This window comes from Pelodiscus sinensis, chromosome 3 (assembly GCF_052426305.1).
Source record: "Pelodiscus sinensis isolate ZL-2025 chromosome 3, ASM5242630v1, whole genome shotgun sequence".
NCBI lineage: Eukaryota > Metazoa > Chordata > Testudines > Trionychidae > Pelodiscus > Pelodiscus sinensis.
The window spans coordinates 163,685,340-163,702,746 of NC_143054.1; the positions used below are offsets into that span (position 1 = coordinate 163,685,340).

The window sequence follows — 17,407 nt, forward strand, 5'->3', positions numbered from 1 at the left end:
TGCAGTGCTCGGAGGCCGCAGCCCGGCGCAGGGCTGGGTGTTTAACAGCGGAGGCGGATTCCCCTTTAAATCTCCCCGCCTGCCCCCCTCCCCTGGTCTCCCTCTTACCGGCTTGCTCCTCGCCCTCCCTCCGCCTCCTCCCGCGAACGGGACTCCCAGCCCAGTCCCACAATACACCGGGCGCCCTCAGCGCCGTCTGAATGGAAATGCCGCCGCCGGGGCGCAGCTAGTGCGGGGTGCCTCCCCCACTGTCGCCGCCTCTGGCGGCGTGGGGGGCACTTCCCCCCAGCAGACCAGGGAGATGCGGAGCGGCTCTTCTTGCCAAGGAGAATGCGGGCGGCGGGACCGCGGCGCGTCTCAGCGGTCCCACCTCCCACGTCCTTCGCAGCGAGAAAAGCCTCTCCACGTCTCCCTGGTCTACTGGGTGGGGGGGCGCTAGCGCCGCGTCTCCCTGGTCTGCTGGGGGGAAGCGCCCCCCGTGCCGCCAGAGGCGGCGACAGTGGGGGAGGCACCCCCCCCCCGTTTGTAAGTAGGGATCCGACGTAAGTTGGATTGATGTAACCCAGGGACTTCCTGTATATACACACACACACACACACACACACACATACAATATATATCATGAGCTTTCCTGGGCAAAACACACTTTGGATTACTGAAGTGGGTACTTCTTCTCGAACAATAATTAATTTTCTAAAACAAGGAGTTGCCCTGTACTTAGCATATATGGTAGTGTGGTTGATAATTACGGAGATTCCAGTTGCAGCTCCAGTTAAGGCAGAGTTTTGCCCCCGACACAGAGATTCAACCTACCTGTTATATGTTATCTGCTCTTTTTTGTATATAATTATCTTAATAATGGGAATATCACAGATTCTTCAAAAAATTCCATATAACTGAAACCTTGTGCATAAGCTATATGTGACAATTTTTTTAGGACTAATCATTATTTCTCCAGTATCCTTCATACATGAAAGAGACTGCATGGTAATGTTATAGTACAGAGAATTCCATGAAGAACTCTCCTCTTTCAAAATGACAAAATTATTGTAATGGAACTGAGGTCAAAGACTGCCTTTAGTTCAGCTACCCTTTTCAAACTGCCATCACAATCTCCCATTTTTCCCAGTGGAAAGTTCAGAGACTGCCATTAGCTAAGATGGCTACTGTCTCCATTCATCTACTCCTCACAATGTTGCTTTCCACCTCCTGAAAAGACAAAGGACCTATCATCATTCTTTGACTTTTGTCATCAGGAGCAATGGGAGGCAGTGGCTATTTTGAAATGGAACATCTTAACTGAAGGCAGCTGATAGACTCATGCTCACTGGGAACAATGAGATGTGACAGTCATTTTGAAAGAGGATAATTCTTTCTTCCACTCAAGCAAAAAAGAAATAACCTAACCGAAAACAAGTACTATACACACTTGGAATTCAGAGTTAAAATTAGTCTTTCAATTGAAATAAATACAAAAGTTAATAAAATGTACTTAGCACAGTAGCGTCTATGTTACCTGATATTTAGGATATATAGGGGTTAGAATTTTGACCAAGACAATCAGGCAAATCTCTATTTTTAAAAAAAAAACACCCTGAATTTGTGAAAACTGATGAAGGCTATTTAACATCCATGCACAGCAAACAGCACCACAATTTTAAGACCACAATTGAAAGACCAAACTATGGAGTTTAATGTAACAGAATGGAACACTGGAAGAATGAAGGTCCAGCATGACATGGCTATCACTTTAATACACAATTATAAGAAGCTTAAGCCTGATGTTTAAACCATTAAAGCATTCATGCTGTTATGACCATAAAAGCACAAAAACAAAATTATTATTTCCCCTTTAGAAGATGATGGACTTTGCATGATTCTTTAAAAGAACATAGTTTAAAAATTACTAAACTTTTATTAAAATACATATATAATATAGACAAACTGTTTTATATGTATTCCTGATATAATACAAAGTATTTTCTAGGATAAAAACCTCTTTTAAAATGAAGTAAAAGCAGTGGCAATCCCCACAGCTTTATCTGAAGTGGGGTCAGATAATGTTCCAAGAACACCATAGCAAGCACAAATCAAAAGTAAAAGTGAACTGAATGTGAAATTTGAAGGACAGAATAAATTCCCATTTGGAACTGAAGAAAATGTATTAAAATGATAGGAAAGGCTATTCAGAACTGGCAGCTGCGGTCAATGTTACCAAAGCCGTCAAACACATAACTTAAAGTTGCCGGCTGGCCTCTACTGTATTTGCTACAAATACATTTTTTTCCTCTTTTTCAAGGAGGAAAGCAACAACAACAATTGTGAGCTTCCTGATATTATGGAAAACAAGATTGTGACTGTACAGCTGTACTTCCCTAAATAAGTATGCCAACTGCTTTCAACACATTGGGACAAAGTACCAGGGCATTTACATTGTGACAGCAGTTATGATTGATGATCCACACAAACCTGATCTGTTGCAAAGAGGATGTAGCACAAACCACAAAGGAACCAGACACTTCAGCCTATGTTTGGCACAATACCCTGGAGACAGGAGATCCTGACCATTTCAGCCAACCATTTTTTATTGCCAGATTTTGCAATCTTCCTTTGCAGAATTATTCTGCACTGAAAAGATAACAGTCAAACATAGCTGGCAACAGGCTTCAGGGAGTTTTTACAGATTTCTGCTTGACTACAGTGGCAGGCTTCCCCCAGAGTGGTCACAGACTTATTTACTGAACTCTAAATTATTAACCTTTTCTAGTGACTGTTGGCACAAATCTTAATTATATAATCTATAATATTATTTTATGCTATAAATGATTCAGAAGCATTTTAAACTTATAATGCTGAGAAGAATTAACACTTCAGTTCTCTAATTATTACTGATAAACTAAAAAAATCTATTGGTCTGAACAAAATACTTACCTGCATCAATTTCCTTATTCAATTAAAGAGTAGGTTGGCAACATGATTGCATGCAGGTATTGGTTGTTTTGAATTTGAAATAATGGAAATTGGAAACATGGTGAATGAAGAAAATCTGAATTGATAGCATTTCCATCTTGATACCAAAGTTCAATACATACTACACAACGATAAGTAAGAAGGGAACTTCCAGGCACACTTTTCCAAATGTATGTTTACTACTTGTGTTTACCAATATACAATCTGTATGCCTACTTCCTTGCACACTCCTCTTTTATTTACAAAATTTTCCCTTATCAGGAACAACTCTGGTCCCTCTGCACTGAAAAACAATCGTTCGTTCATTCGTTCGTTTGAAAACAGAGCTTTGCAGGTGATCCATCAGGGAGCTATTATATTCCCAAAGAAACTATGGAAACATTCTCAATCCTGCTGTTGAATTGTAAATACACTTCAGTGCAATCTGACTGTGGCCACAAAGCAAGTCTTTAACATATGGTACTTAATATATGGAAGTAGGTTGTTCAAGGCTTTAAAACAGGTTTGAACTTGCACCCTGAATGTTGAAGAACTTTATTATTACTAGCATTACCATTGTGACGGTAGATGTACACATGGCCTCCTCCCTCCCCATGGGGAACGGAGGCTTGGGTCGGTTCAGGCCATGCGGCAGCCTCCGTTCCCACTGATCTGGAGGCTGGGGAGGCTTGGGCTGGCTCTGAACGCAGGGTCTCAACCCTCCTCACTGCTGCCGAGGGCAGGGGAGTAGGGGTTGGGGTCGTGTGTCCTTTTCCTTCCCCACTGCTCCCGAGGATGCTGGGGCATGCGTGTGCTCTTCTCCTCCTCATGGTGGGGGTGTGTGCACACACGTGGTCTCTTCCCTGCCCGCTGCTCCCAGGACCAGGGCGGTTTGGGCTGGCTTAGACTGCAGGGCCTCGTCCCTTCCCAATGCTCCCGGGGATGGGAAGGCTCAGGCTATGCGGCCTCTTCCCTCCCTGCTGCTCCTGGGGGCAGAGGAAGGGGTTGGGGTCATGTGTCCTCTTCCCTTCCCGCTGCTACAGGGATGCTAGGGTGCGCGCATGGCCTCCTTTTCCCCTCCCCATGAGGGGCGGGGGAGCATGTGCACATGGCCTCCTCTCTCCCCACTGCACCCGGGGGGGAGGGGGAAGGAGAGGTTGGGGTCGTGCGACCTCTTCCCTCCCCGCTGCTCTGGGGATGCTGGGGCATGCGCACTCTTCCCCTCCCCATGGTGGGGGAGACATGCATGCGTTCAGCACGCTGCTCCTCCTCCTCTTCCCCTCACTGTGGTGGGGGCAGGGACTCAGTGGAGGGGGCAGGGCTGTAGGTGTGGCTGGGGCCTGCCTCCCCCTAGAAACTTCTCAAGTCTTCTCAAATCTTCTCTGTGACAGACAGCGTGACGGACACCTCTCCTTTTATAATAGTATAGAATAGATGATTTAGCTATAAGTGGACATCTTTCTAAACAGAAATGCTACAGTGAACACAAAAAGAAATGCTAGTGACATAGCTGTCCCCTTCATATACTAGGAAAAAATACTGCATGTTTCAATATAATATGTACTAAAGGGGTTAGGCTATATTCATGGTGGAAATAATCTACTTTTATGATGCTCCTGTGTGTTCTCTATACTTTCTAGTACCAAAGATTCTATTTTTATCTTTCTAAAAGCATCGACCCATATCTCTGAATCCTGAGCAACATTTTAGCACTTTTAGAACAGCAGATTAAATATACAGGCAGTCCCCGGGTTATGTACAAGATAGGGACTGTAGGTTTGTTCTTAAGTTGAATCTGTATGTAAGTCGGAACTGGCGTCAGCCGATGCTGAAACTGATCAGTTTCAACCGCGACTGAATCTAGACGCCAGTTCTGACTTACATACAGATTCAACTTATGAAACCCAGGTGTCCCCAAGTCAGCTGCTGCTGAAACTGATCAGCAGCTGATTCCAGGAAGCCCGGGGCAGAGCAACTCTGCCTCGGGCTTCCTGTAGTCAGCCGCTGGTCAGTTTCAGCAGCGGATGACTTGGGGACGCCTGGGGCAGAGCAGCTGGGGTGCTGCTGGGTTGCTCCAGTAGCGCGGCTCCTGGGCGCTACTGGAGCAACCCAGCAGCACCCCAGCTGCTCTGCCCCAGGCATCCTGATTCAGCTGCTGCTGAAACTGACCAGCAGCGGCTGAATCAGGACACCTGGGGCAGAGCAGCTGGGGTGCTGCCGGGTTGGTCCAGAGCGGTGCTGCGGGACCAACCCGGCAGCCCCCAGCTGCTCTACCCCAGGGGTAGGCAAGAAAAGCATGGTCTTCTGGGGGGGCACTAGCTGCACCCCCCCCCCCCCCAGCAGACCAGGGAGACAGGGGTGGCAAGACCGCCCAAGTCCTCCACGGCTTTGCTCCGTCTCCCTGGTCTGCTGACTTGGGAGACGCGGAGCAATGCCGCAGAGCACGCGGGCAGTGGGACAGTCCAGGCGCGCTGCGGCTGACCCACTGCTGGCATGCTCCGAGGCTTTGCTCCACATCTCCCTGGTCTGCTGATCAGACCAGGGAGACGGGGAGCAAAGCCTTGGAGCACGCCCGCAGCGGGACAGCCCGGGCACGCTTGGGCTGTCCCCCTGCGGGCGTGCTCCGTGGCTTTGCTCCCCGTCTCCCTCGTCTGCAGGGAGACGGGGAGCAAAGCCTTGGAGCACGCCCGAAGCAGGACAGCCCAGGTGCGCTTGGGCTGTCCCGCTGCAGGCGTGCTCCGCGGCTTTGCTCCCAGTCTCCCTGGTCTGCTGGTCGGGAGACGGGGAGCAAAGCCACGGAGCACGCCCGCAGGGGGACAGCTCATGTGCGCCCGGGCTGTCCCGCTGCGGGCGTGCTCCAAGGCTTTGCTCCCCGTCTTCCTGCAGACCAGAGAGACGGGGAGCAGCTTTTCTCGCCCTGGAGGACGGGGGCAGCGGACCGCGGCGCATCTGGGCGTCCGCCGCTCCCGTCCTCCGGGGCAAGAAAAGCCCCGTTCGTAACTGCGGATCTGACGTAAGTCGGACCCGCGTAACTCGGGGACTGCATGTATACTTCATCCTGACAGTCATATTGGAGTTTAGATGGACTATAATCACAAAATAGAAAAACTAAAGCAATTTCCTGGCCTACATAATGTAAATTCCTAGAATGATAGATTTTGCTGCAAATGTCAAACTACCATTAAAATACCTGTAACAACACTAAAGAATAACTCTGTTGACTGGTGTTTGTAAAAGTATAGTTTCTATGTGCTGTGAAATCAGATTAAAAGTCCTAATGTACGCAGAAGTACAAAGAAATTCTCAGCCTTTAAACTGTACCACAACACTTTCTAGATCAGTGTGACTAAAACAAGTTTTGGGAATAAACTATATACTATACACCTGCTTATCGACTGGCCTAAATAAAAAGAATTTGATGACCCACCTCTAGTTACTAAATAAAATTTAAGAGGTAATGATGAATTTCAGAAAGTACACATGAAAACTTTACAGATAAAAGCAAAACTACAATAAACCAAGCCAGTAGACCACACTGAAATTATACAGTGTTCTAATTTGAAGACATGAGGAAATCAGGGTGCAGCAAGAGTGAACTAACAGCACACTGGCAACTCCACACTATCTCCCAAGTGCACATTTTTGATGCACACCAAAAGTGCCTTTAGGTGGTTGAGCTTAAGCACAAGAGTGTTCACATAGGAAATTAGTACAAAGTAACTTGTGCACCCTAACTTGCTGCACACTAACTTCCCATGGAGACGAGCCCTTAGGTCATGTAGCTGCACCTCCTACCAGGTCCAGCTTTGAGCTACCCATTTCCTGTGTTTCTTCTCACTTTGACTGAAGTAGGGATGTGATGTTTAACAGTTCCGATTCTTGTATCTAATTTTTACAATCAAATATTCATTCAACAATGATCAAACAAGCCAATATCTATAACAGAGGCTGCTAGAAAGGAAGATTTGATCCACATAGCCAAAAAAAATGTCTGCAAGTCTTAATCACTGAAACCAAATTCCACTGATCACACAGCATGCTAATCTGCCCCAGTTATATGTGTCTCTATACAATATTGAATACTATACCAATAAGGAATTCCTCACTATCAGCAAGGTCAACCCAAGGTCTGGCCTCCAAAAATTATGACTGGCTTAATCACATTTTTAAAAATAACACATGTTGATGTCTTTGTATGTTTTCAAACTTTTCTCTGCATCCATGAAAACTAGAAACTTAGCTTTCATTTTTCAAAAATAAGATTTTCAAAGTCAAAAGACTCCAGAAGTTCGAGCTTTAAGATGACACCAAGTATCACAAGATTCATGATAAAATGGTCAACTTTGAAACACTGGGAAATATTAAGTTGTTAGTACAGAGTATTGTGACTGACATAAAGCAGGGTGAGTGAAGTCAAGAATGGGCAATATAAATGATTTTAACTTACATTTGAGGGTTTCTCCAGCATATGGAATATGCAACTTAAACCGATCACAGCTGGGTCCAGGTGTCAAAGAGGTACACCTAAAAATGAACACAAGAAAAGTAATTTCTAAACCATAGGGGTAGACAGTAACATTTGCTTAACAAGATACAAAAAAGATGAGAGAGCTCTACCCAGAGGGAGTGGTAGATATTTTTATGGAAAGGCTGATCGTGTCCTGCTCTCCTCCCTTTCTGGAAAAACAAAAAGATTAAATGGGGAGGGAGAAGTAAGCTCCAGTGCTGGAGATCGATTCCATTTAATTGAATCCACCCAAAAGTTCACACAAAAATTTGACACACTAAAGCCTGTCCCAATAAACTGCAGTTTTTCTACCAGTCTGAAGCATCAGGAAAAACAGCTCCCTAATCTGAGACACCTCACAATGGCATACTTTAATCAGCCAAACTCTCTAACAGGTTGGACCTCTCTGGTTTGGCACCCTCGGAACCTGACCAGTCCCAGATAAGTAATTTTGCCAGATAAGGGAAGGTCATATCTGATCCCCCTCTACTACGGCCTGCCCCCAGCCTTGGACTGGCTGCCGGCTTCCTGGCCATTTCCCTGCCCCACCAACCCTGCTGCCCTACCAGTTCCCTCCCTCCTTCCCTGCTAAGCCAGGCAGCCTAGCTGCCTGCACGTTGGACTCCTGGCCCTGCCAGGCAGCCCTGATGCAGCATGCCGGGCTCCTAAACACACCAGGCAGCCCTGATGCAGCGCACCAAGCTCCTGGACACGCCGGGCAGCCCCACTAAGGTGAGCTAAGCTCCTGGCCCTGCCAGATAGCCCCACTGGGCTGTACCTAGCAGCCCAGCTGCAGCCCAGCTTTGAGGGGAGCCCAGCTGCAAGCATTCCACTGGGACTTCCTGGTCCTGGAAGTGGACAACGGATGTTGCCGGACCAGGGAGTCCAGGTTAAGAGGTTCAACCTGTACATAAATAGCCAGCTTTCTTTGACTTACTCAACACTACAACAGACTTATACTTCCTGTCTTTATCACTGAAGAAACTGAGATACATAGTGAATCTAAATGAAGTAAATTCACAGACATTTTTACCCATTTTATAGTTGGGGTACAAAACAGAAGTTAAATGATCTGCCCAAAACCACAGTAACAGTGGTCAAAGCAGAGATTAGAAATCAGGTTGCCCCAGGTTCCCAGGCCCATGGTCTAACAACACTTCACCATGTCATTAAAGAAAAAGTATTTTAATGTGTTTGTATAAAACTATTTTATTACTGTAACACTTAAGGGAGGGCTACTCGACTTTAGGAGCCCTGGGGGCCACAATGATACTCATAGTACAATCCGAGGGCCGCAACTTAAATGTGATAGCATATATATGCAAATATATGCAAATAGCTTTATTCACACTGACAGGCATGAATACAAAGATTAAGGCAAGACTACACAACATGCAGGCCCTATTTAAGTCAGTTCTGCTGATATTAATAAAATACAATATTTACCCGATTTCACCAATATGACAGCACTTAATGAACAATGACAGTCCAGGAATTTAACTACTAAAATGCATATCAACAGAAGACCATTATATTGACTACTATTTTGTTTTGGCTCCCACCTGCGGGCCACGTGTTAAGCCCTGCGTAAACCCAAACTGCACTGCGGGCCGCAAACAAATGGGCTGCATGTTGAGTAGCCCTGACTTAAGGGATCTGAGATTGTGTCTCCTTGTGCTGGGCACTTTATAAATGCATACCTGTTTCTAAATAGACAAAACGTCAGAAGGGAATCAGAGGCCTAGAGAAGTGAAATGACTTACCCAAGATGACATAGGAAGCAGTAATGTCATAAATAGAACTCATGTCTCCGGAGACCCAGCGTGTACCCTATCCACTAGGATGACCACCTTTTCAAAATGCAAAAACAGGTCATATGCAGGAGCCCTGCCTCCTGCTCCTTCTTTTCCCCATGAGACACCTCCCCCTAGCCAGACCAGGAGCCAGAGTTCGGCACTGATAAGAGCCCCAAAGCAGTTCCAGACCTGTGCGCTCTCCCTACCGCCCACAAGAGCAGGTGAAGGGTTTGGGGCTCTGCATAATGGCCTGGGCTCCTTGGGCAGCCCTTAACATAATCTAGCTTTGGGCCTCAGAGGGAAGAGGAGGACCAGGGGCTGGAGCCTCATGGCGAAGGAGGGTTAAGGCCCAAATCAACTCCCCACTACCCTCTTTCTCTCTCACACGCATACACACATCCCTACACACACACGCACCTGGAATAGGCTGGCACCACCTCTGAGCCTTCAGCAAGTGCATAATAGCACTGCAGGGAATCCAGGACAAACACTGTCCCACAGATATTCAGCTGGAAACCAAAAGAACAGCCATACTGGGTCAGACCAAAGGTCCATTAGCCTAATAATCTATCTTCCAACAGTGACCAAAGCAAGGTTCCCCAGAAGGAGTGAACAGAACAGGAAATCATCAAGTGACCTCTCTCCTATTACTCATTTTCAGCCCTAACAAACAAGGGACACCAATCCTAACCATCCTGGCTAATAAGTATTGATGGACCTAACCTCCATGAATGTATCTAGTTCTTTTTTGAACCTTGTTAAAGTCCAGGTCCTCACAACATTCTCTGGGAAGAAGTTGCACAGATTGACTATGCACTGAATGAAGAAATACTGCCTTTTGCTTAAATAAAAGACAGAACTATGTAGCACTTTAAAGACTAACAAGATGGTTTATTAGGTGATGAGCTTTCATGGGCCGGACCCACTTCCTCAGATCAATTTGTGGAAGAAAATTGGCACAACCATATATACCAAAGTGATACAATAAAAAAAAATGAAAAATCACTATTCCTTTTGCTTGTTATAAATCTACTATCTGCTAATTTCATTTGGTGAACCATAGTTCTTATGCTTCAGGGGGTAGCTGAGTTAGTCTGTTACAGGAAAAAAATAACAAATGGTCTGGTAGAACTTTATAGACTAACAAAACATGGACACCATCTACATGTTTGGTTAGTCTATAAAGTGCTACCAGACCATTTGTTGTTTTTTTCCATAGTTCTTACATTATGGGAACAAGTAAAGAACTTATTCACTTTCTCCATACCAGTCATGATTTTATAGACCACTATCATAACCCTCACCTCCTTAGTCTCTTAGGCTACGTCTAGACTGCATCCCTCTGTCGAAATTGCTAATGAAGCCGGGATTTAAATATCCCACACCTCATTAGCATAAACATGGCCGTCGCTTTTTTCGAAACGGAGTTTTTTAGAAAAAAAGGCAATCTAGATGCGGATCTGTCAAAAATAAAGCCTTTTTCAACAGCTCCTGTATTCCACAAAAAATAAGGTTTACAGGATCTGTCAAAAAAGGTTTTATTTTCGACACATCTGCATCTAGACTGTCTTTTTTTTCAAAAAAACTCAGTTTAAAAAAAGCAGAGACCATGTTTATGCTAATGAGGCCCGGGATATTTAAATTCTAGCCTCATTAGCAATTTTAATGTGCCTAATCTACATCTCTCTGTCGACAGAGAGGTGTAGTTTAGACAAACCCTTATTCTCTAAACTGAAAAGTCCCAGTTTTTTTAACCTCGCTTCATATGGCACCATTCCAAAACCCTAATTGTTTTTATTGCCCTTTTCTGAGTCTTTTCCAATACCAAAATATCTTAGAACCTGGACTTAAAATGTACACTTTGGAACTGTCCTGCTCAATTAGGGATAGTTGCTCACTATTTACTATCCATCAGCTCATGTGCACAAAAAAAAGTAAAATGTGGGAAGTAGGGTAGCACAGGGACACCTAACTCTGCACAGCAAGAACTATTATGTAGCTACAAAATTAGACCTGTCTTCAAGCAGAAGAGAGGTCAGGGTGTGTATAGCTAAGTGTTTCACTGGAATATTGAGAATGGTACGTAAGCCCATTTCTCTTAAAAACAGACCTTCCCAAACGTTTTTGCTGTGTCCCCCTTTCTCTACAGGAGTCACAGCCAGACCCTCCCTCCTTCCCTAAATCTTACTCATCATCCAGGGCAGAAAGTGACTCACTACGAACAGGTAGTTCACATCTGGGGTAAGGGCATGATCCTGGTGACTCCATTCCCAGAGGAGCCCATGGCAATATGGAGCTGAACAGGGTTCCTTGCCCTACCTTTTCCATTTCTAGAGCTACTTATTCCCACAGTCTAGCACAGTCTAGACGAGACCAAGGATTTCTGCAGCCAATCTGGTGTCTGGTCTGGGGAAGGGCAGTAGCAGGATAAGCAAACAAGAAGCTCCCAAGGTGGAAAGAGATGAACAGAAACAGTCTGCTGTCACAGCAGGTGTGACTGTGCTCTCTCTCAACTGCTGGGGACTGCCACTCCAGTCTCCTCGTTGTACACCTTCCCATAATGGGGCATGCCCCGCAATTTGAAAACCAATGTAATAAACCCAGGGCTGATGACAGACTTCACTGGGCCCTGGCCAATGGGGGAGGGACTCGGTTCTGGGTGCCCCGGGGAAGAGGCAAGGCCTTAGGAGCAAGAAGCAGGGCTAATGGAAGCCAGCCCTCAGTGACACCTGGACCACACTGCACCTCCCCCAGCCAGCCTTCAGCACTGCCTGAATCATCCTGCATGGGGCTCTCCAGCAGCAATTCAAAGGGCCTAGGGCTTTGACTACTGCTGCTGTCATGGTAGCGACATCCTGAAGCCCCAGGCCCTTTTATATCACCAAGCCCTGAGGTACATACCCTCTTTCCCTGCCCTCCTCTCCCCCATCAACAGCCCTGACTAAAACACGTCCATACTCTCCTTGAACTTCTTTTTACCTTACACTCTGAAAGCTAGATCAGGGACATTAAGTAGCTTCAGACTGACTTTTGCTCTATTGTTTAACCTTATTTGTACACGTTGTTAGCCTTAATTTTGTGTTCCCTGTGGTGCACAGAGGACATGACTCAATGGGTGTGGGATCAGGCTCTCAGTGAGGACTCTAAGGGTATGTCTATACAGCAAAATTATTTCAGGATACCAAAGATATCCTGAAATAGCTACCCTGCGACTTTTGAACGCATCCGCTATTTCACCATCCCTGTAAACCTCATTCTACGAGGAGTCAGGGATGGCTCGAAATAGCGCTTTATTTTGGAATTTGGCGCAGCGTAGATGGTGCCAAATAACAAAATAAGCTATTTTGAAATAGACTCGAAATAAGCTACGCAATTTATGTATCTTATTTTGAGTTTCGGGTGCTGTGTAGAGGCACCCTAAGGATCAAAGCCTCAGTGTAGTCACAGTAAGAAAATGATATACCATAGTTGTGGGATTTGGTTTGAAGTAATGCAATTTAAGCCCAGCAAGAGAGGTTTAGGTTGTACATTAGGAAAAACATCCTAACTGTCAGGGTGGTTAAACACTGGAATAAATTGCTTAGAGAGGTTATGGAATCTCCATCATTGGAAACAAGAGCAGGTTACACAGATATCTGTCAGGGGTGATCTAGATCAGGGTCGGCAACCCCCAAAACGTGTGCCACTTGAGCCAATTTTTATTGGTACGTGGGTTGGGAGCTCAGCCCCATCCCTCCCCATGAACAGTAGGTAACCAGTGCTGTGGTTCCAGCCTCAGCTGTGCAGCTGCAGGCTGGAGCAACAGCTTTGGCTTCCTGCACGCCAGCACATGCATTTCTGACTTCGCTTCTTGCTTTGGGACAGGGCGGGGCTGCACCTGCTCCGCAGAGCTGGGGCTGGGCAGCCGGCACACATGGCGCGCTGAGGCCTGGCCTGCGCTGCGCTATTCTCTGTGGGATGTGTGCGGGGGTGCAGAGTCCCTTCCCCAGCAACCTGCTGTGCCTGGCTGGGCTGGAGCCAACCCTGGGCAGCCTTGGGCTCTGCCTGTTACAGCCCTGGAGCCACAGGCAAAGGGCTGGGCCAGGCAGGGAAGAGACTCTCCTCCATCTATCCTCACCCCAGCACTGCTCCTGGAGGACTGCGAGTCCCAACGCTGTCGCCCTGCTGCTGGGTATGAGGGGGACACAAAGAAGGGGAGAGGAGGATGCAGGGGCAGGATGGGAGGAGGCTGGGGTTGCACTGAGGAGCATAGGATGATTCAGAGGATCATGGCGCTTGGGGGGAGCGAGGCTGGAGTAGAGGGAAGATATGAGGGGGATTCAATTTTACTTTACAGAAACTGCACTTTTCTTTACTCCCCACTTCTGTGCCTCCCTCCCCAACTAGCTATTTGGCGGCATTCTCACCCTCTCACCTTTTCTGTGTTACTCCTCAACCCACTCCTGCTCCCAAACTCCCTCTCCTACCCCTCCCCACACTCTCTCCTGCTGCCAAACTTTCTTCCAGACCCTGCTCCCCTCACCCCGTTTTGCATCCCACCTAGATCCTGCATCCCTTTGTCACTCGCTGGCAACCCTGTCCCTTACATTGAATCCCTCATTTTTGTTCCCTCCCCAGAACCTAAGGGGGTCCACAAAATCTACTAACTCTGGAAGCCCAGAAAAGTAAATCTCGCCTATGGGAAACCCTGAACCAAACATGAGACAGTTAAAACACTTAATCTGTTTAATAATTTAAATTAAACCATTCTTCCCAGCTGCAGCACTAGTAAAAGGTCTCAGGAGTAATTATGTAAGTAACGGTGACTTTCCATTAGTGACTGGTGGTCCATGGAAAGGGTTGCATTGACTCAAGTGGTCAAGGGGGCACATGGTGGAAAGAGCCCCTCCCCGCCAGGAGAGCAGCACGTAGGGTTGCCAGGTGTCCAGTTTTGAACCAGTCTGGTATTTGAGCTTTCTGTCTGGAAAACAAATTGAGAAAATACCGGACATACAAATGTCTGTTATTTTCTAATTAAGTTTTTATTATTATCATGAGTATCAGTATGTAGTTACGCACTGCGTGAGCGTGTCTACCAGCCAGGTAGTATGCAACTACGCAGTAGAGAGGGGGGGGGGGGGCGGGGGCGGGATGGAATCCCCGGGGCCAGACTTGCTCATGCACCCACCAGGACTGTGCGCAGACAGGATCTGCGTGTGCCCGGGCCAGCCCCGCTCCGCACTGACTGGTTTCCCCCCCTCATGCTTCCCCCGACCCCAGCCAGCCCAGCTCCCCCCACAACCCTCTCCCGGCCAGCCCCACTCCCCTCGACCCCCGCCCGCCAGCCCTGCTTCCCGCCGGCCGGTTCCCCTCCCGCCCCATCTCCTCCAGCCAGCCCCACTCCCTGACAGCCGGTTCCCCTCCCCGATCTCCCCCAGCCAGCTCCGCTCCCCCTGACTTCCTCCCAGCCAGCCCCGCTCCCCTCCCAACTGGTGTATCCCCCCCCCCCTTCCCCATCTGAGATCAAGTGTTTCCAGCATTTTTTTTAAACTACAGAATCTGGTAATCTTAGCGGCATGGCTCAGAGCAGGAGGGTTAAATCTTGGCACGCCACTTTGGAAAGATTGCTGACCCCCTGATCTATGTGGTGAGAATAGGGTACTGGATTTGATAACTTCTCGAGGTCCCTTCAGGTTCTAGTTTTTTATGATTCTGTGATTATTTTCCTTGCACAGATAAGAACACCAAGGTTGAAAGGAATGCTCAATGCAAGTGCATACAGAGCTGTTACTAGAAACAAAATAATAGTTCTCTCTCTATCTTGGCCTACAGTTTTAAAGCATTTCTAAGGCATCCATCAGGAGTCCTGCCACCCTTACCATTAATGCAACATATTTTGGTAGCTTCTAAAACATGCACCAAAATTTCTGATTTTGCAAATGCAACCTTTACTTTTAGCACACTAAGCAATTTGGAAATACTCAAGGGAAAAGTACAATATACATTATATTAAAATAAAAGTGTGATCTAATGATATTAATGTCCCTAAAAGCAATTCTAAGTATTTTTCCTAAATTATTATAGCTCGCTTATGATGTTTTTAAATTTTATTGGTCTAGAAGTGATGGAAAGTGACAGCATTCAGGTTTTTTTTTGGGGGGGGAGGCAAATTACTAGTCTGACTAGGCTACTCAAGAGATTTCAAGCACTGTGATTGGCTGAGTAACAAGGCAAAAATCGTACAGAGGTGCATTTAAAAAGAGCTAGTTACTTTTAACAAAAAGGGAAAAATCATTATAAGCAATTCAGAATTTTCATACAGAAAGACTAATGGAAAAACTAAACTTTGTCATTTTCCTCAATGGGACAAGCGCTTTCATAGCATCTGCAGTTGAAATTAAAGTGCTGTGTGTATCAGATCGTTTGTCTCAAGAGATGCTAACTCAAGTCCAACACAATGAAATGGATAACAAAAACTGGATAAACAAGCAGCCCATCCTGCATGCCAATGCAAGGGAATAGAGAGACATATATGACACACTTACTGCCTTACACTGATGTGCATGCCACAGCTACAAGTGCCCTGCTATGTGCAGGTTGGAAGGAAGAGGCATGATCTTTGCCTCAAACCACTCTAAGCTGACCAGTGGCATAACTCCACTGGCAGCAGAGTGGGGAGAGTACATTACATCAGTTATAGACATGTCAATAATATACTCCTACAGAGCAGTGAGACTATCAGGAGCCCCAGAGTTACAATCTCTCTTCTAGGCTGTTCCTAAGGCAGTGCAACAATGCACCACTCTTCCCCCTACCCCCTACCCCCCCCCCCACCCACACACACCCCTACCTCGCAGACAGATGGCACTCTTATCACAGGCACCAATCTTGTTAGTGTGTACACATGTAGTAGTTCCATTGAGCTTGACAGGGCTAATCATATGGTCAGATGCAGGACTGGAGTTTTAATTGATCATCAAACATTTTGAAGAAAAATATTAGGCACTTAAATATTTTAAGTTAACTAAAACACACAAAAAAGGTATTGCCATTTCTGAAAAACACTGTAACTATTCCAAAGTACTGATAGGTACCAATTATACTTCATTACATGAGACCTGATTTCAGCCAAAACCTCATAAAGAAAAAATAAAAACCAAAAACACATATTCTTAAACTTAATTGAGGTTAAATATTACCTTCTTCAGCTGTCTTTCTGTTTAAAATTTTCCCATGTGTCCAGACAAATCAATAACTGTGCTGTCTGCTGATGACATTGTGATAGTGGTCAACCAGAAGGCTAGAAAGTGGAAATTCATCTACTAAATCCGTGGTCTCCAACCAGTTCTAAAGCACTAACCACATTATTCTGACAATGCTACAGTGAACTAGCCACATTATTCAAGCCAACTAGCCACACTCATCTGGCCGAACAGCCACATGTGGCTAGTGGCTAGCATGTTAGACATCACAGTACTAAATGTTGGTTGTCTGCCAGTATGTAAGTAAAATGGCAGTCCCCAGATGACTGAACAGCCATCATAATCTACCAACAAAAGAGTAACATTCAATCCAGCCACCAGAGGTTCTCTTAAACCTTTGTTGCATATAATTATCTTTGTTTAAAGTCATATATGGGCCAGAAGAAAGCAAAATAGCCACATAAGCCACACCATCAGGGGCTCATTCATCTGTACATCCACTAACATGATATATGCCATAAAGTGCCAGCAATCCCCTTCTGCCATGCATGCCGACCAAACTGGACAGACTCTGTGCCAAAGGATAAATGGACACATCAGAAATGGTAACACATAAATCTGCAGGAATACTTCAAACTCACTGGACATTCAATAATGGATTTGAAAGTAGCCATCCTTATACAAAAGAATGTCAAAAACTGATTACAAAAGGAGACAGCTGGACTGCAATTCATTTGCAAATTCAACACTATCAATTTAGGATTGAATAGGGATCTCAATTGGTTAACACATTACAAAGACAATTTCTCCTCTCTGGATAATCACATCTCCACACCAAATGCTGTGAATTTCACCCTGACTTGATTAGCTTCATTAACACAAATCAATTTATTCCTTATATATACACACACCACTGCTTCTGTAACTTCCGCTCCAATTCATTTTCCCCACAAAAGCTTATGCCCTAATAAATC

General features: G+C 45.9%; 1 protein-coding gene across 3 annotated transcripts in view; it reads right to left on the reverse strand.

Moving 5' to 3' along the window:
* The window catches only part of BABAM2 (BRISC and BRCA1 A complex member 2), a 322,714-nt gene that overhangs the window by 285,429 nt on the left and 19,878 nt on the right, over positions 1–17,407 (reverse strand). For all 3 annotated transcript variants that reach the window (XM_025181003.3, XM_075925373.2, XM_006115618.5), the window contains exon 3: positions 7,397–7,473. In XM_025181003.3, the coding sequence (XP_025036788.1) occupies positions 7,397–7,473 (77 nt within the window). The remainder of the gene's footprint in view (positions 1–7,396; positions 7,474–17,407) is intronic.